This window comes from Catharus ustulatus, chromosome 29 (genome assembly GCF_009819885.2).
Source record: "Catharus ustulatus isolate bCatUst1 chromosome 29, bCatUst1.pri.v2, whole genome shotgun sequence".
Lineage (NCBI taxonomy): Eukaryota > Metazoa > Chordata > Aves > Passeriformes > Turdidae > Catharus > Catharus ustulatus.
In genome coordinates this window covers 6,380,833-6,400,126 of record NC_046249.1, presented here as the reverse complement: position 1 = coordinate 6,400,126, position 19,294 = coordinate 6,380,833, and the positions used below count along the sequence as shown (strand labels likewise).

The 19,294-nt window shown below is 46.5% G+C and overlaps 1 protein-coding gene and 1 long non-coding RNA gene across 2 annotated transcripts in view; one reads left to right on the top strand and one right to left on the bottom strand.

The window, feature by feature from the left end:
* Positions 1–220: 220 nt before the first annotated feature.
* On the bottom strand, positions 221–13,867 carry LOC117008332. The gene is made up of 3 exons (XR_004420302.1): positions 13,092–13,867; positions 9,529–9,687; positions 221–4,352 (listed from the first exon to the last, which is right to left on the bottom strand). It is a non-coding gene; the product is annotated as an uncharacterized LOC117008332 (long non-coding RNA).
* Positions 13,868–13,934: 67 nt separating this feature from the next.
* Positions 13,935–19,294, top strand: part of LMNB2 (lamin B2) — a 41,278-nt gene continuing 35,918 nt past the window's right edge. Inside the window, exon 1 of the mRNA XM_033082101.1 lies at positions 13,935–14,209. Coding sequence (XP_032937992.1) covers positions 13,973–14,209 — 237 coding nt within the window. The 5' untranslated portion in view covers positions 13,935–13,972. The remainder of the gene's footprint in view (positions 14,210–19,294) is intronic.

Here is a 19,294-nt window from a genome sequence, read left to right as displayed (position 1 = left end):
ATGTATAAGCTCATTAGAAGTGCTATATTAGGCAGTAAATAAAGAAAATAAACGAGACTCATAGATGAACCATATGGTGTCCGAGTCTTCCTTCTTCAACAGAAGATACCTCCCTGGAGGAAGGATGGGTTGTGAAAAGATAAAGAACAATGCCCGCCTGGTTTCAATGGATGGGCCTTAGCAGAATATCTCCCACGGATATAAGCATCACTGCCCCCACCCTCAACAGATGGTGATAGAATAGATACCTTTTATCACACTCTGTGTTGTAACCCCAGACACATGCAACTGCCCTCCTATGAAGAGGGGAAAGGCAGCTGCTCCTGCAACAGTTCCCTGGTCACCACATCTAACATCCATGAACAGGGAAGTCTGCCTGTATTTCTAATTTTCTGTTTCTTTTACAGCACATGCACACTACTAAGGCTGTCACCCATATTGCCACAGGCAACTGTTCCCAAATCCAGCTGCTCTAGGAAAAAACAGAAAACAACCCTTGCCTGTGCCTTGAAGCTTCTGCTTAATTACGGTTTCTGACCTGGCCAGTCCAACTGCTTGCTCTGCCTGAGCAGAGGACACATCTGCAGCTGCCAGTTTGGGCAGGCTGTTCTTGTCTTCTGAAGGAAAGGATTTAAGCCTTCTAGGGCTGCACTGGCCCTTACAACACTGACATTACAGCCTGAGTTAACAGCCTCACCTCTGCTGCCATGCAATGGAATTCCTTAATTTTACATCGACTTCTGCTATTATAGATGCCTTAACTTTGGTCTTCCAAGTTGCTCATCACTTCCAAATGAAAAGTACATCCTTGGATAAACAACTTTTTTTTTGTCATTGAGAAGCCAATGTCCTGCCTTCTCTGAGGGATCCACACCAAAGGGGTTCCCCCCTACAGCCACTGTACAGGGAATTCTATGCTGTTGCTCCCTGGGCCACTGCATGGTGCAGTGGGACCATGTGAAACTGACCTTCCCTCCTTGCTGGTCTTGCTGGGGATGGAAAGGTTTCACCCTTATCAGATGGGAAAGGCCATTTACAGACTCACAGATTTCCCTTGGAAGTAGTCACTTTGGACAAATGCAAGTTCCATTTGTATTCCTGCTGCCTTTTATAAGGTAGCCAATGCTTTGCAATGGTTGGATGCCATGTAGCTAGGAATGGTTTCTGTGGGGATGAGGTCATGCCTCAGTCCCTTGGTGGGCTAGCTGAAAGTCACTGCTGTCAAAAGGGAGCAGGCTGGATGGTGTAAGTGGAGAAGCCAGGGGGCATTGCCCCTTTGGCAGCACCAGGAGGCTGGATGGACTCTTCCCAGTTGTCACTCTGTACCAGTGGGATCCTGAGCTGTCCAGCCATAAAGAGCTTCCAGAGAGAGGCAGAAGCACAAACTGGCATCTCAGTGGAGCTTGTGAGGACCTCAGATTTCAGACAGAGGTTTGAAGCTGGCTCTCATTTCTAGCTTGGTGTGTTGTTCTTGGCCCCCCATGCCTCTCCCTGACTCAGTACATTGGTTTGGCACAGCCTGTTTTTTGGTAGGGGGGTGCAAAGGGCACAGGGGTAGCTTCCATGAGAAGTTGCTAGAAACTTCCACCATGTCTGACAGTGGCTCTGAAGATGGACATGCTGCTGGCCCAGTTAGGGATGTTGGTAATGCCTCTGTGACAACATATTCAAGAAGAAAATCAAAATAGAACAGACACAGGTTTTTTGCGAGGACAGTGAAACACTGCCACAGGGGCCATTCCCAGTGTGGTGTTTAGTGATGCACTGCTGTAGCCACAGCCATCTTGGTGCAGCCTGCAGCGAGCCTTGCCTCCCTGGTCGCTCCTAGCCAGCTGTGCTGTGGGCAAAAAGGGCAGGGGCAGCAGCAGCTTCCCCTTCCCAGTGCCCCACATGAGGAGAGGCATTCAATAGTGTTATGGCAGCAGGGCTGCATGGCTGGCAGCGAAAGCATGACGAGAGATTCCCTGATGTGGAACCTAGACAAGATCAACTTCTTGGCACTGCAAGATCCTTCAGGAATCTTTGAATTAGTGGAATTTGTTGACAATGACTACAAGCAGCAGTTTTTCTTCTAGTTAGAGAAGAGGAGGAAGTGAGGACTCATGAGGGAAAACAACAGGGCAGTACCAAGGTCAGTGGTAAAGAAAGAGGAGGAGGTGCTTCAAGTGTTGTAGCCAAGATTGCTCTGCAAGCTGCAGTGAGAACTATGGTGAAACAAACTATGCCCTTATAATGCATGAAGTCCATGGGGGATTGTTATAGATAATAACCAAATTAAGCCAAATTAAATACTAAAAGAGCAATTTTTATTTTTGCAACCGAAAATACGGTCTTGGGACGCCACAAACGAAACAGGACAGCACCGAGCCCAGGATCAGTGCCGGATGAGCACACATGCTGATCTGAACTCTATCGCATCAGATCCCCCTGTGTTCACCCCACCATCCTGGGGAGCCCAGTTTCTATACAGATTTTCTGGCCTGAGGTGAGAGTTCCCTTTGTTTCTGCTGCGGATTCTCATATTCAGATTAAATCCTTTTCTTGGTGCTGCCCTGGACAAAGGTCCTTCCTGCGCGTTGATGAATCCTGATGAGGGCTGTGTCTGGTCCGTATTGATGTGTAATTTTCCTTGGGAGTGCTGTTTCTCGCTTACGGGAACCGAAGCTTTGGAATGTAATTTTTCCCGGTGGAGGTGACTGGATTTACGGGATCTGGCGTTGCTATGGGGGGACTCCCAGGAACCTCCCAGCTGTCTGATATGTAGTATTTGACATGTTCTTTATTGATGATCTTTTCCTGTTCCCTCTGGAGTGGTTTCAGGATCGTTGAGCTAGGTTTGTTGATATGCTAATTAAAGCCTTTGTCTATGGCTCTGGGTGGTGGTGGCAGAGGCTGAAAAGTTCTCTTATTTTATTTCTTTATTTTATACAACCTTCTTATATCATATAAACACGAATTGTAACAACATATATCACAGGGATGAAGAGATCCACTTTCAGCCCATAGGAAAAGTGCTCACACTGGAGTGGGTGGATGCCAGAGAAAGCTGTGATCTAGTAAGAGACCCAAAGTGAGATGGCCCCCTCTTCCAGAGACAGAGAGAGAGGGTCATTGCTTCCAAACTAGAGCAGCCTATCCTTAAAAGACTGCACTCTGTGTATGAGTAACTTGGACCACGACAGTTTTGGGATGACTCTTTGCCCATGGGAGAGATGCCATGGCATAATAGAGCAAAGATTCCTCTCCCTGAACAAACAGAAAAAGACCTTGAGTGATGAACTGACATAAACCCCCACACCATGTCCCCCTGTATTGTCAGTAGGAAGGAGGGAGGCCCCGGGGACGAAAAATGGTGTTTTAAGCACTTATTTTACTTCTCATTATCCCCCTCTGACTGTTAATAATAAATTTACTTTATACCTTTAAATTTAAACCTATTTTGCACTTAGAGTGTTTTTCTCCTAGTCCTTAACTCATGAGCCCTTCATTAATTTTTTTTCCCCTCTCCTTTGCCCAACTGTAGCAGGAGAGGATAAGCGAATGACTCTTGTGGATGCCAGGGTGTCCTATGCCCTGTGCAGGTGTACCCACATAGGTACTGCAAAGGAAGGAGGCAAATCTGCAGAGGCAGAGTGCTTTTGTGAAGGATCCTTCACCATTCTGGCACAAGCTTTCCTGCATCCTCAAGGTGACCTGGGTTCATTTACCTGAGCAGCCCCAGGTTCTTCTTGTAAGAGAAGCTGTTTAGACATGCCTGCCCAGGCTGAGTCCTGCTGAGCAATGGCACATCTTTTACCCACCCCAAGAGGGCTTTGAGTGGCCATGGTGGAGGCGAGAAGAGCTCCACTTCATTCTCCAGTGACACCATCCCAGAGGAGCAGCTGTGTGTGATCTGGCTCTCAGCTGTGCTATTTGCTTGTACCATATGCCACTAGGCAGCTACAAAGCAGTTTTTCATGACTGATCTCACGACACAACACGATTAACAAAAGCTTGGAACTCTAACTCCTGCTCCTTGTCTGCATGGATGGATTACCTGCCCATGTTTTATCCTAGTCTGGGGCATACCTGTGACCTTCTGCAGGGCAGGAAGCAGCCACCCGTTACTGAGGTACTCAAATTAGAAGAAGTCAGAAAAGCAGCAAGAATGAAGCAAAAGTTGAGGAAGATGGGGGAACTGCAAAGGAGAAGTCCTTCCTTGAGTGACTTCATTCAGACAAAGACTCACCAATGGGCCAAGGATTGCAGGGACAACCTGGCAAGACTGTTTCCTGGGAAGATAAGAGTAATGGGAGTATCCATCTTCCAAGGAGGTGTTGGTCCTTCCTTCTATATATCCCAACAGCAAAGTCCTGTAGAAAGCAAATGTTGCTATTTCCTCTATATGAGAAGGTATTTTTGACAAGAAGAAACAGGAAAATTGGTCATGAATTGGTTGGTGTGGCCAGAGTGCTGCCTCTGATTGACACCAACGGAGAAATGTGCAAGGTGAGAAGGAGAAAACTAGATGAAAATGTAAACAAAATTCAAGAGATTTATGTAACAACAGAGCAAAGGTAAAAGCCTCAGTAGTCACAGTGCCCATGGACGGCCCACAGAAGTATGGATTCTTTACACAGAATTTTCTCCTTCTGGGAGTTGTAGTTATGAAGCCAAATATATTCTGAGGCTAGCTGAGCACCTCTAGGCACTACAGTGAAAGGTGCCCAGGCACTACACGGGAAGGGCTCCCAGCTCCTTGCCACATGTAAGGTGAAGGTATTCTCCCTACTGGCCTCAGGCCAGTCCTCCAGATCCTGCCACAGAGTGGGATGGCCACTGAACCAGAACAGCCAGTAATGTAGCATCCAACGGTATTTGCTTAGCAGGGGTAGAGAGGGCAAATAGTGATTTATGTTCTGCAACATGCTAACTTGACAGGCTTGAGCACATCTGAGCTTCTGCTCCTCCAGGCCCGGTCAGACCAGCCCTATACTGGCACAGAAGAGAGAATATACATTTCTAGCTATTGGCACTATGACTCCTGCAAGTGGATGCTCATCTACACAATGCCCACCATACATCACTGACTTAACTCTTTATTGCTTTTTAAGTTAAATTGTCAAATCAAGTATAAACTGTCAATGGCCTCACTGACCATGTAGCCTCAAACTGATCTCTCTGCCTTCCTCCGTTCCTCCGTTCTGAGGCCGTTTAAATGTCTGCAATTCCTAGGACTCGCTGGCTTCCCACTCCAAATGTGTCATAAAAATGCAAACCCAAGCAACAGCTGTATTATGGTTTATCAACTCCTTCCTTACTATCCAGCAAACACCAGATTAATTCTATGTTAAAGCTGAGTATGAATCTCACATGTCAGATAGGTGTTTTCAGGTAGACCGTTCTCCAAGATAACTGCCAAACTGAAGCTAGAACTCAAGCAGGTCTTAAGGATGTGGCCACATGTGCCATGGGGATTACACATACCTGCACTAGGCTGGGGATCATCTCTGTTAATGGTGTGAGTAAATCCCCAGAGATGGATGATGCTCTGAATCATTTATGATGGGAGTATCACAGGTCTGTCCACATTGCTGGGAGAGACAGAGATGGACACCATGCCTGTAAAACTGGGGCAGTATTTCCTGGTATATTGAAGGAGAACTGGCCTGGTCTCCTTGGCACATAGGAAGGACTGTCGGTGAAGCTATGCCACTTGTTAGTTCTCTACCATTTGAGAAGCTCAACATTTTGAACACAGCAGTTGTTTTTCTGGATTCCATGGCATTATACCTTTTGCACTTGAAGAAATTCAGAGGTTAAGTCAGAGCAGGCCCAGCCTTAAATTCCTGCACTTGGGCAGACTACCCACTGAGAAAGGACATCCACCCAGCCCCAAGCAATGGCTCTGATCTTTCCAGGGCAGATTTCTGCATGCCAGCCTGTCACACTATGCTACATAGGGCCATGCTGAAGATGATTTCTTCAAGATTTCTGCAGACAGTGTAAAACAAATTAAATCCTACAGATCTATGCTATTCTCATACCCAGAACTGGAGTTTAGTAGTGCAGAGAAGCCTGCAAATATCGCCATCAAACAAAAGCTTTTCCTCATTTGCTGTGGCTCCTGCCCATTTACTCCATTCAAGCAAATCTCTTTCATGGCTGCCCAAAAAGATCTGTTTCTTGCACCTTCCCACCCACATGCATTCTATTGTTATGGTGGTAAAGAAATAATTTATTTGATGCTGCTGGTCTTCAAAATTCAGTTTAGATCACAGGCTGCAGAGTCTCTCCTGACTATGCCAAATGCAAGACAGCAAATGGCTTTCTGCTGTAGGTTCATGGTTAGCTGGGACTGTTCTTTAGGGACAGGCAACTCCAACACAAGTGTTAATTGAGGCAGTGCTCTAGCACTTCACTGTTGTCCCCAGCTGTGGACTAGAAAAACGTTTTCCAATGAGAGAAATGTATTGATAGCCCCTAAAAGGGCTCCAAGAGAGATGGAGAGGGACTTTGGACAAGGGCATTGACAAGGGGGATGGCTTACCACTGAGAGAGAGCAGGGTTAGATGAAATACTGAGAAGGAATTCTGTGAGGATGGTAAGGCCATGGCACAGGTTTTCCAGAACAGCTGTGCCCCTGGATTTCTGGAAGTGTCCAAAGCCAGACTGGACAGAGCTTGGAGCAACCTGTGGAAGGTGTTCCTGCCCATGGCAGGACTAAGATTAACTTTAAGGTTCCAGTTGGAACAAGATGAGCTTTAAGGTCCCTCCCAATACAAACCCAAACCAATCTCTGATTCTACTACTCTGTGACCAGAAAGCCAGGTGCAAAGAGCTACTCCATGAAACTTTAAACATACAGAAATTAACTGAATAGTCTTCATGGTCATCTTAGTTTTGTTGCAAGATCATTATAAAGCTTAATGAATTATCCTTTGTATAATACTTTGAGATCTTGGGTGGAGCACACCTTGGAGTTGCAGAAAGCATTTCTCTCATCTCCTTGATTAATCATGTAATACGTCCAAGAGACTGATCCCATGTACATACCTCGCCTGTCTTCTTCCTTCTCACATATGTTTTACCCTATAAACTTTACCATTGACAGAACCTCTGGCTTAATCAGCACTCCCAAACACATGTAGCATGTTACAGTGCATAATGGAATAAATAGATAGTTCTCTTTCAAAGTGGAGCCAAAGGTTTCTACTTTGACCTGTCTGCACTAAAAACTGAACTCCACTGGCAGCTGGTTTGTTTAATAGCATAAGACTGAAATATTTCTCTCCAGTGAGACCATGACAAAGGCTTAGCCAGCCTGGCTAGACATGAGGAACAGAACAGGTTACTGCAGCTGCTGGAGGAAAATATGTAAATAACTCTATGGTGGTGGGCACCTAGCCAGCTGCAGCTGGGCTGTAGATTTGAAAATTAAGTGCCAAATGGCTGTTCTGGAAAAAAAACCTGGGTTTGTTTTCATTAGCATGGAGATGAGTGCCAGGCTTTATATAATAACAATGCAGGGGTCTGAGTATTGTGTGCTCCTCTCCCACAGCTCCACTGCCATAGCAATGATTCAAATGATTCTTGGAGCAGAGCTGGGATTGCTCCTGGCTGATAATGCCAGCTTTTTGAACTCAGATGAACTTCATTCAGAGCCAGTCCCCACCCTCCTTCACTGTGCTCTCCAAACTGCCAAACAGCTAAATGATGCCAAACAGCTTGCACATGAAATGAGAGAACCTGAACTCCACAGGTTGCTGAGAATTTGTGCTACCCTGGCAGTTGGATCCCTGAAAGTCTAACAAGAATAAAATCCAGCTCTGTATGTGAAAGCAAAACTCAGAGATTAGAGATTATTTGATCAGTATTTCGTTAAACTGATGTGAATAATCCCTACCTTGATTTTAGAGTAGAGTTACTATTTATCTCTTTAAACAGCAGCGGCTCTGCACATGAATGCCCGCGGTTCTTGGCTCCAAAGGCTGCCACAGTCTGACTGGAAGGAAGCATTTTTCCTGCTTGGCCAGCTCATCTGCTTTCAGTGGTGCTTTCACGGTATATTCAACTGCCAAGAAATCTGTTTTCTTATTAGTTTGGAAGAATTCCTGAATCCTGGGGAGCCAGTGGGGGTGAGACACAGTAGGTGATGCTACCCTGAAAGCTGCTGTATCCCACCATGCACCTGCTCCTGCACCTGGGGAAGACTGTGAATGAGCTGTACTGCACGAAGCCTCTCTGGCTCCTGTGCTACAGACAGGGCTCTTTTTAGCATGTGCTATGTCTTACTTTGAAAGACAGGTGGCTGACAAGGAAGGCGGGAACCACTCTTGGATGGAAAATGGGATCCATTAATTTCCAAATTATTATAATAACTTTGAAATTATGAGTCTTTCAGGGAAAGATACAGGAAAAAGGACAACAGTTCTTTACTAGTATATATATGTATGTGTATAACAAGGCAAACAAACAACAGCAGCAGCAACAACAAACAGAATCAAAAACCCAGTCACATCCAGAACCACAGATCCAGTGACATCCAGAGCCACAGACCCAGTAAGCCACATCCAGAACCACAGACCCAGTGACACCCAGAGCCACACATCCAGTCACAGCCAGAACCACAGACCCAGTGACAGCCAGCAGCACAGACCCAATGACAGCCAGAACCACAGACCCAGTCACACCCAGAACCACAGACCCAGTCAGTCACAGCCAGAACCACAGATCCATTCAGTCACACCCAGAGTCACAGACCCAGTCACACCCAGAGCCACAGACCCAGTCAGTCACATCCAGAACCACAGACCCAGTCAGTCTCAGCCTTCTCTCGGCTGCAGGCACTTTCCCTGTTTGTGCAGTTCCGGGCACAGCCGCCAGGGGCGCTGGTGGTTCCCGGCTGGGCAAGGCGGGTGCGATGATTCCCCCGCGGCTGCAGGGGGCGCTGTGGTGCGAGCGGAGCCGCCTCTCCACATGGCAATGGCGGGAGAGAGAGAGAGCGAGAGAGCGGCTTCCTTTGCTACCCTCCGCGGGCAGCCGGTCCCGGTACCCTCAGAAGAGGACAGGAAAAGAAGCTGCAGCAGGAACCTCTGAGTAGCGAGCTGGGAAGGCAGGGATGAGCAAAGTCCCTGCTACAGAAACTCCGCAGCTGTAGCAGGAGCCCAGGGGTGTCCCGGCCCGCAGCGGTGCTGGGTTACGGTGTAGTGAAAACCGCAGCAGTGGCAGAGAAGCGGCAGGACTGGGCAGTGGCAGCCTGGCTCTCAACAACCGTGGGGAGAGGATCTCTCAGAGGGGGACAGGGCTCCGGGATCCTGGGGTTTCCCCTGAGCACCCAGCTAGGTGGTGAGGGTCCTTTCTTTGGTGAGGCAGGTATTAATAAGGTCCCAGTTCAGTTTCTGCTGTCACGAATAGAGGCCCACCCCACGACAGAAGAAGCAGGACCGGGAACCCAGCCCAGCTCCCACTGTGGCAGCAAATTCCGTCCCCCAAGTAGCAGCTATAACCCTCCTCCTATGAAGCAGCTGCCCCAGCACCATCTCTTACCAGCTGAATTATCTCCGTATCTCTGCCCCTCCAAGAGAAACCCTCAGATAAGAGCAGTGCAGTCAGATGCCCTCCTCTCCCCAGAGCTTGGCAACTTCTTTTGCTTCTCTTAAACGCGGTCTTTACTGTTCCTTAGCAACAAAAATGGAGGGAAATTCCCTAAGAGAAAAGAAAACCAAAAGGAAAAACCTTAACGTCCAGCATGCTGTTACAAGCAAATCACTCTGTAGAAAAATGACAAAGTGGGATTGTGAAAAGTCGGGTAGCACTGAGCACTGACTCCTCAGCATCTTCTTGTACCCCTTTTCTGTAGAGACGGGAGGAAATGTGAAGTGTTTTTTGAATTGAATTCTCATTTATGATCGATCACATGAGAGTCTGGTTCCAGTACAAGAGTCCAAAGGGCCACACTTAGAAGTTACTTGCCTTATTCCCACAAAAGAGAGAACAATTCCAAGCACCAACCAGAATTCTCTCTGTCTAGACTTGGTTGATACTTCCCCCAGTGTGATACAGCTTGAATTCTGCCTCAGTAAGGATGCTCTAGAAAAATAATATTATTTTTTCAAACTCCTGTCAAACATTAGATGCCAGATTCAGAAAAAAAATACACTCTCTACATATTACAGCACGAGATCTTGTCTTGAAAAAAACCTTTGTCCTACAGACAGTCTGCTGTTTGCTTTAACCCCACAATTGTGTGCTATGTTCCTCTGTGCTCTTTTTTACATTTCAGCAAACTTTCTCATAGTGCATGAGGAAGGTTTCATCCATGACTCATGGTATTCCATTCATTTTCTGTACTTGCTTTAGTGCTTTCTGTCCTGACACTGCCGGAAACAATTTTATTCAATAAAAGATTAAATTCAGGAGCAGAATTCTGTGGTGAGGTATGAGTGCTTCATCCAGTCTTGGAGTCATTGCTAGCAATTTTTTGAGCACTAATGTTGAGGCCAGATTGAATTTAGACATATAGGAAAATGTTATGTGATATAGATTCTATCCTTTCTCCTTCCTGAAATTAATGACAATATCTGAGACAATCAATGAAACATTGTCTGGCTGTTCAGGCAAGGTGAAGAACATGAGGCAGACGGGGTTAGTGACTATAGGAAAGACAGAAACAATCTTATTCAAGACATACAAATAAAAGAGTGCAAAATGAGAACGGGGAGAGGATGGCAGCAACTGCTGAGAAACCAAAGCTGTTAAGAAACAGCAGTGGAAATCCTGTATCTCCAGATTTGTGAAAATGTCAGAGTCATTATGAAATCCCAGAATCAGAAAATTTGTTACGCCCAAACATACAGGAAACTGGTCAACAAATGGCAAGGTGCTCTGCATCAAAGTGTACACAAGGTTTTCCTTTGTCTTTATGACGTATTGGAAGCAATTCCTTCATTTATCTGAAATGCTCCAGAGTTAAACAGAGTCTGTCTCTACTGTCTGTGTCTGACATCCCAAAAATTTATTCCTACCCTATTCAAACAGTCAGATATGTTGCAGGTGTCTTTGAACTAGAGCTTCAATACTGAGCCCAGGCTCTTCCAAGTTGCTGACTTTGTATCAGGGTGGGACTTATACCTGCAGCAGCTTCCTCCTCTGCTCCACTTTCCACAAAGGGAAAACCTGGGAGAGTGGGCAAGGCAGGAACTGTAGTGTACACTCTGAACAGGTTCCCAATGTGAATGCCCAGGAACGCAGTCCCAGGGATTGCCATGATTCTGTTTTCCCAACCAGGTAAGGCTGACACATGTCTATGCCATCCCTTTGTCATACACTAAATTATTTTGTCTTCGGATAACAAATCCATTCTATGTGCTCAAAACAGAAGGAGTTTATTGTAAAAATGGTTTGGGTAGCAAAAACCTGTTAAGGTCTCTAATGAAAAACTAACTGCTAAACATTAAGAGATAAGTCACCATATTGACCGTGGTTCAATATTAAATCCCTATCTTAGGAGGGATCCAAGAGCACCAGTATTTAAATGGATGCCAAAACCACAACTGAAACATGTGTTGCATACCCTGGAAAACACAGTTGGTGAGTGGGCACTCAACTTTTGCACTTCATTTTCTTCCTTGATGTTTCCTCTCCCCATCTCACCCCCTGCCAAACCACTCTCTTCATTTTAGAAGAGATAGAAAAGTGAACATACATATTCTGTTAAAAAGAGGAGACTGGTGTCACGAATGAAAGTGTGCAAGTGTCCAGGTTACTGCTAAAGAAAGGGCCTTGCTGAAAAATATAGAAAATACCAGGTATTACTATAGATGCATATTTCAGGAAGTATATTTTGAAAGAAAAAAACCAACAACTTTACTGCAATACAGGTGATAGCAACGCTATGAAAATACCTAGTAACAGTAGAAGGAAAAAAAAAAAATCCAGAAGCACAAACTCTTGAAACACTCAAAGTTTCTAAGCCATTTTCCAAAAAAATCTGAGAGCTTAACTTCATGAACAAAGGCGATTTATATCTGGTAAACATTATCAATCAAAATTAGGCAAAAAGGTTAAAGGAATTTCTAAAATATGGCAGATGCACAGATGATCACATCAAATCACGAGAGAAGTGAGCTAACCCAAAAATGCTTATACAGAGGCTTTCAGCATTCCTAAAATATTTTTTCCTGTCTTAACACAACCAGAGTTTATAGCTGTTCTTCCACAAATTTTCTAGTGTTTGAAACTGAATGTTACAGGCAGAAAAACTTCAGTCTAAGTGCACGGCTTGATGCTCAGGGGCATTTTTTTTGTTTGCTCGGGGGAAGACAGTGCCGTTAGAGACGACACGGATTGCGTGGGGCAGGAGAAGGGGCTGGGACTGGGGCTGGAGCCGGTCCAGCAGCAGTTCGGTTACAGTTTGGAGACAGGCGCCAAAATTCAAAACACGCGCTGGGCTGTACCGCAACTCCCAAGTTCGGCTGAAACAAAGAGCAGGAAACGCATGGGGCAGGATCCCACCTCCCTGCGAGCAGCGCCCACAGGACCCTGGGATTTGTAGTCTCTGTCTCTGCTTCCTTTCCAGACTCGGTCAGAAAGCTGAGTTTCACGCTGTCGCACATTCTATCATATCTCACTGGCAGCGCCCTGCCGGCAGTGACCCTCAATGTAGAGCGGTTGTGCCTTTCAGAAAGCGCACGGGGAGTGATCTTGCTTCCATTTTAGCTGTCACTCGTAAACACCCTCCGGGGCACTCACTGACAACCACAGCTCCGCGGACTGGCGTGGAAATTCCCACCCGTGGCTCTTGGTAGGAGATGGGGCACTCAGTGCTATCCCGGGAGAGGTGGTGCCGAGCAGGTGGGACAGGCACTCTGCTGTCCCGAGCAGCCAGGATAAATCCTTTTGTATCAGATGCACATTTTGAGGCAAATGCATTCCAGGTGATTTATGCAGTGATTACTAGAGAGACTTACAGCTATTTGCCCTGATGGATATTGAGCTTCCAGGATTCCTGGGTTTATTCTAAGGTTTTCCAGTTTGAGGTGTACTTGATATTAGGATTTCACATAAAGATAATTTTAGTTCTATTTTGAGACCAAATACCTACTACTTACATTTTCATCATGGGTCTGTAAGTTTTCACATTGTATGCTGTATTTTCTTGCTGTCTTTCCTGTTTCTCTATCCAGACCTATGCTCCCATCTTTGCACAATGCTCCTGCTACTTCTTCTCTTTGCTCTTCATACAGATGACAGGCTTTTCAGTCTGTTTTTTTGACTCCTTTTTCTCAGCCCTCCCTTGTAGCTGAAAGGCAAAAGGCCAGAACAGCTTTGGGAATGATAATCCAGTTTATGCTAGTTAATGTGCAAGAACTGACAGAATTTGGGGTTTTTGGGGAAAATACTACTCCAAATATTCAGAAAAACTCTTCAGTGGGTTTTAGTTTGTAGAAAGACTATGTAGCCAAAACAGCATCACTGTTTAGGCACTCCTAAAAACATCAACCTTGTAAACATCCAGTTAATGTAGTCTCAGTTTCAGCACAGAGCTGGACCCTGGCCTGTGCAGAGCTGACAGCAAAGGGCAATGCCACACGCCGCACAAGCGGCTGTGGACGACATTTTAGGGAACTACAGTGAAAACGCACAAATACACCCTTTCAAGGAACCTGTCAGCCCATAGGCCTGAGCCCCACGGGGGATCCGGGCTACTGCTCCGCCAGGAGCGGGTGAGGGTCAATCCTGTCAGTCGCTCCGGTCCCTTCTGTTGCTGCCACCAAAATCTCTTCGCCTCACAACCGGCCCGGCGCCCGATCCTGTCGTTGACGCGCAGGCCAAGCCGCACCCGCGGTCGGGGACAGGCCGCGAAATGGCGGGCAGCGGCAAGCCCCGCCGCCATCTTGGCGTCGGGACTGCATGTCCCAGGCGGCGCCGCGGTGCGAGGGGCCGCCCGCCCGCCATCTTAGCGCTCCCTCCCCCGGTGCGGCGGGATTGAATGAGTCGCTGCCCGCCCGCCTGCCAGCCCAGCGCCATGTCAGGCACTCCGAGCCGCGGCACCCCTGGCGGGACCCCGCTGTCGCCGACCCGCATCTCCCGGCTGCAAGAGAAGGAGGAACTGCGGCAGCTCAATGACCGCCTGGCCGTTTATATTGACCGTGTGCGGGCGCTGGAGCTGGAGAACGACCGGCTGCTTCTGAAGATCTCGGAGAAGGAGGAGGTCACCACCCGGGAGGTACGGCCGGAGTGGGGAGCGAGCAGCGGCTGCCCGTAGAGAGCGCCTCCGTCCCGGGGTGGGTCCACGGCCCGGGGCTCGCCCGGCCCGTTCCCGCCCGTTCCCTGCGCGGCGCGCTGTGGCGGCTCCGTGTGGCCGCCGCGCCATGCGCGTCCGCTGGGCGGGGAGCGGGGGCTGTGCAGACACAGCGCCTACCCACGCGGCCCCCCGGCGTGGCCGAGGGCTCTCTGGCCGCGGTGTCACGCTGAGGGGCTACTGGCGACACATTAAAGGCAGCTCAGGCCGGAATTCGGCAACCGCAGGGGCCCGTACCGGTGGCTGAAGCGGAGAGGGTAGGAGGCGGCGCTGCGGGCGGTGTTGGCGGCTCCTGGGCCGGCTGGGCTGCAACATGGAGCCGCTGCGGTCCCTTGCCGCGGGCGAGGCTCGGCTGGGGCCGCGGACGGTCCGAGCTCTCCGATGCCCCGCGCCCACAGCACACGCGTACTGGGTGTTGGGTGTCCCCTACAGCCTCTGGCTGGATGAGTGATGCAGTGGGATGGAAGGCTTGAAAGCTTTTAGACTGACTTTGCCTCTCACCGTAAGAAATCTTTTACGGACACCGTAAATACTTGGAATCAAATCCCTGTAAATGACTCTGATTTGTTTCCTCGAATTTTGGAAGCAAAACTGGATGATTCTTTTTCCTAAGCCTTGCTTTTCCCTATTCTGTGGTGTCTGCTTCCCTTGTGGCAGAAGGATGTAGTCGGTGACACACTGGGGACAGTCCTGTCCCGTGAAAGCCAAACCTCCTGAGCAAGGTGCGATGTTCCACCATTGAGATGATGTTAAACTGCTGTGGAAAGCCTATCAATGAACTGCCTGGACTGCAACTTCTGCGATATGATGGATCGCTGTGCAGCTTTGAAATTTATTTTTCTTTTTCCTTTTTTCACCCCTTAAGATGCTGATTTGATAATGCTCAGGATGTTGGGAGGAGAGTTTGATTTAATTTAGTTTAAGCAGAGCAGATATGATAATTATTTCGGGACTGTTGGGGGTACCTGCAATCAGTACGTGTATGCCCAAAACCGAAGTACCTTTAAAGTCCCTCTGTATCATTTAATGACATATTGTAACTTACATGCTTTCAAAATTGTTGACTATTTCTGAGCATGAAACATCACTTGCCCTGTGAAATCATTCTGTAAACAAAGTAAACACATCTAATTTAGGGAACTTATAAGCTGTAGATCGTTGGAGGCTAGAAGGAGTTTCCCTTTGAAATGCAAGAGGCAGAATGCAATTTTATTGACAGCACATATGGAGCAAGAGTAAGAGGACAAGCTGACAACGTAAGTATAATTTCGTTAGACTTTTAACATGAGCACAAAACAGCTTGTAATAGCAGTTCTGTGTCCTAGCAATTCAAAAAAGTATTCTGATACAGTAATTAGAAATTAAACTTGAGAATAGTGATAGGAACTTTTTGGTTACTTTGCTCTTGAGCTTTCCTTCTCAGTTTTTTTTTCATCCAGACTTCAAAAAGGTCTTAATCTTTAGGCATATTATAATAAACTTCATCAGAATTCATCAAGCTCTTCTTTGGCACTGATGCTTTGACTTGTTTCTGGACTACCTTTGTTAAATACTTTCCCCATCCGTTTAGGAAAGTCTATTTAGTCTTTACATATGTCCAAAAAAGGAAACTTTGTAGTTTTCTTATGTTAGTGCTGGATAGTGGACCTTGGTTTAGGACTGTGGAAGCAGTAAAACTTCACTTATTTGTGAGATTTTCCATTTACTGGAGTGGGAGAATCTTGTCGTTTCACTTTTGGGACCAATCTAGTAAACTGGATTTTCTGCTGACAATTCAGTTTTCTTATTAACTGTTGGAATTCACATTCATAAAAAGATTAGGCTTAGTGTGAAATAAGATATTAATTAAAAATAAACCCTCCAAATCCCAACAACCTCCCCCAACAAACCCCAAAGCAGCTCTAACTTCTGTGTAGAAGTAGAGTTAAACATAGTCCAGTGAAATTTGCAATCTCTTCTCTCTGCATTATTAAATCTTTATATATGTAAGGGTCTAAGCTCTACATGCTTATAGGAGGCTATTTTCTTTTTCCACAGTGTTCAAAATGAGAATTCCCATTGGTTGTACTCAACTGTGTGTAAATTTGAATCTGATCCTTTTTATTATTTATAAAAGATGACTGAATATTTTATTGTTTTTGGCTTTTCTTTGGTATTGGCAGAAAGTATCACCTGTCACTGTGGTAGGTGGTGTCATGCACATTGTGAGAAGCAGACAAGAGGATTGCTCACCAGTGGGCTATTGGTTATTACCTGAGACTTTTGCCTAGAGAGCAGATGACAGGGTCCGTGGTCAAATGTGAATTTCTCAAGGATAAGGATAGCTATGGCAGGCAGTAGCAGAACCATGGTTATCATGAGAAAGATGTTTCTTTGCTTGTCACTCCAGTATCCCACAGGGATCATACCTGAGCTGGGTGAGACAATTATTGACTGACATGACATGTCCTGAGTAATGGGTGACCATTCCTGACACCCCCTGCTCCCACCTTGCATTTATGGGAACAGTTTTGATCTGTGCTCAAAGTTCTGGTTTAGGTTCTGTCTTCTGGATGAAAGAAGCTCTACTGATGCTGATCAGGCAAGGACTGTAATCACTGTTCTGCCAGAGTCTTTAATCATCAGCTGATAGGATGTTCTTTTTCCTCATTGTTTCAATCACCAATTTGAACAAGATTGCAGAAAGCAGCCGTTTGCTGTTCTGTGTGGCAATCTCAGCATGGCCTTAGAACAATATAATTCCTGTTGTTCTTTGTGATGAACACAGGGCTGCAGTCTCTTAGCAGGAAAGGAGCTTTGCCGTTGATTCATCTTTAGTTCTTTATTAATTATAGCCTTTTTCCTAACCCTGTCCAATGCTGCTTTACTCGTATGCAGTAGATGCCTAGACAAAAAGTATATACAGTGAGCCCTCAGACAAATGCAAAAAAAGAGTTTGCAGATGTGGCTGGGGGAACCTCTAACTGTCCTCATTCCTTCTCTGTTTGCTTTCCTCCATCACAATCCTTGTGACAGAAGAGAAATTGAGCTCATCCCCTTGTTTTTCTACATCCTTAGTACAAAACTGATGTTGTTCTTACTGTTGGGGTCACTGTTGCAATAGCCTAATTTGTGAGTCTGGGAGGGGAGATAATAGAAGAGCTAAGAGAGCAGTCCTAGAGCTCTCCTCATTCCATTTTACTAACTCCCTGCCCTCACCTGCAGTGCTTATGCTTGCAGCCTTCTGGAACAGATGTTTTGATGGGGACGGGAGGGATTACTGCCCTGTTCTGAGGACATCCCACTGTGCTCACCCTCTGAAAGGAGAATGAGAGAGAAAAATAATATCCTTGGGAGCCTCAGCTGCTGACGACAACTGCCCTTGTGACAAAAGCAGTATCTATGGTGATTCTCTCTTCACCTGTGTCTTCCCATCTCTGTGGGTGTGAGCTCATGTGACTTCCTTTTACCTGCCAGTGTTGGAGCTACCATGTTCTTTGTATGCACCATGTGTGGTGACCAGGATATGAGTATCTGGTGTTGCCTAGTTACCACCTGCAAAATACATGCTCAGATGCTGCTGTGGACATTGGGTCACTCAAGTTGCATCCTCTAAAATATTGGGTTAAATGGTTTTCTGGCACTGTAGGCATCATCTGAGAGGTGGCATAACATGCATCTTCATTGTTCTTGAGAACTTGACTGATATTCTTGTTGAGTCTGAGCCATAGCTGACAGGCAGTCCTTTTTCGATTGATAACTGACTAAGTAAGAACATACTCAGCAACATCTGGTGGGAATACATTTGTGTTTTGCACATTAATGTAGGCTAATGAGATTGTTTCGTCACTAAATTTTTCTGGAAGTGGATGGAACATGTTTCTTGCCTAACTTGCTGGGTCAATGCCTTCTTGATGTCTTTGTTCACTGAGTGACATCTGACAGCTTTTCTGAAGTGGTTGCTTTGGGAGGGTCTGTGTTAATGTGTCTGCCCTTTACTCCCTGCCTAGTGAACTTTGAATGCTTCCAGCACAGGTAGGTGAAAGCACAAGCAGTTGTGTCTTTCAAAGTCTGCTGTGGAAACATCTCTGTTTTCTTTTTCTATTTCCTTGTTCCCTGTGTAGCGCAATTTCAAACTCGCAGGCTCTTTTGCCAACAGAAGAGATGGGTGGGAAGTGAAAGCACATTTGTAGTGCAGTATGGGTGTCTACGTTGGCCTCTGTGCAGGAAGATTTATGCTTGGGTGCACATGGACATGGGATGGATTGGACTGCGGCATGTCCTTTTGTTTTCTGTTAAACTTAATTTTGAGGTTTTACTTATAATTTTGTTCATCACCTTCAGATGGGGTTTCCATTTTCAGAGTTGAAGGATCCATTTACTAGCCGAACCTGTCATCTGGGAAGGTTCTTTGCTTCCCAGGGCTTGTATTCTGGATGTTGTGGAGAGGCTGCTGGGGCTCACATGGCCATATGAGTTTTATCTTCCTTCTGCTCTTCAACAAAGGGATCAGTGCTAGTGGTGAGAGGGACCTGAAGAGTATCAAACATGACTCCAAGGCTCTGGGTGATTGTTGGAGGTTAGGGTTTGGTCCCCTCTGCCTCTCCCTCCCTGAATTTTTCTCCCATTTGTTGCCTAAGAGACCGGAACTATAGATACTTGAGAAAGACAAAGAACGTGGCCGAGATGGGGGGAAGGGGTGCAGCTGGCTGGGTGGTTTTCTCTTGAGAATTGCAGAGACACTGTGAGACTTTGGCTGGGGGTTGAGGGACTGGGCTCAGCTCCTTGCTAGCTCTCAGGCTTGGAGGAGAGACAGTTGGGCTGCTGCTACAGCAGGGAGAATTCAGTGCCATCACTAAGTTCTGTCCTGCACTGCTTCTGCTACCATAGGTGAGCTTTTGCTTGTAAGAGTGTTGAACTGGGACATTTTCAACATCAGACCTTGCTGGGAAGGACCCTCACCATCTGTTAGGGTGCCCCAGGGGAAAACCTGGGACTCTGAGGTCCTAGACAGGAGTGTCTCCTGGCTGG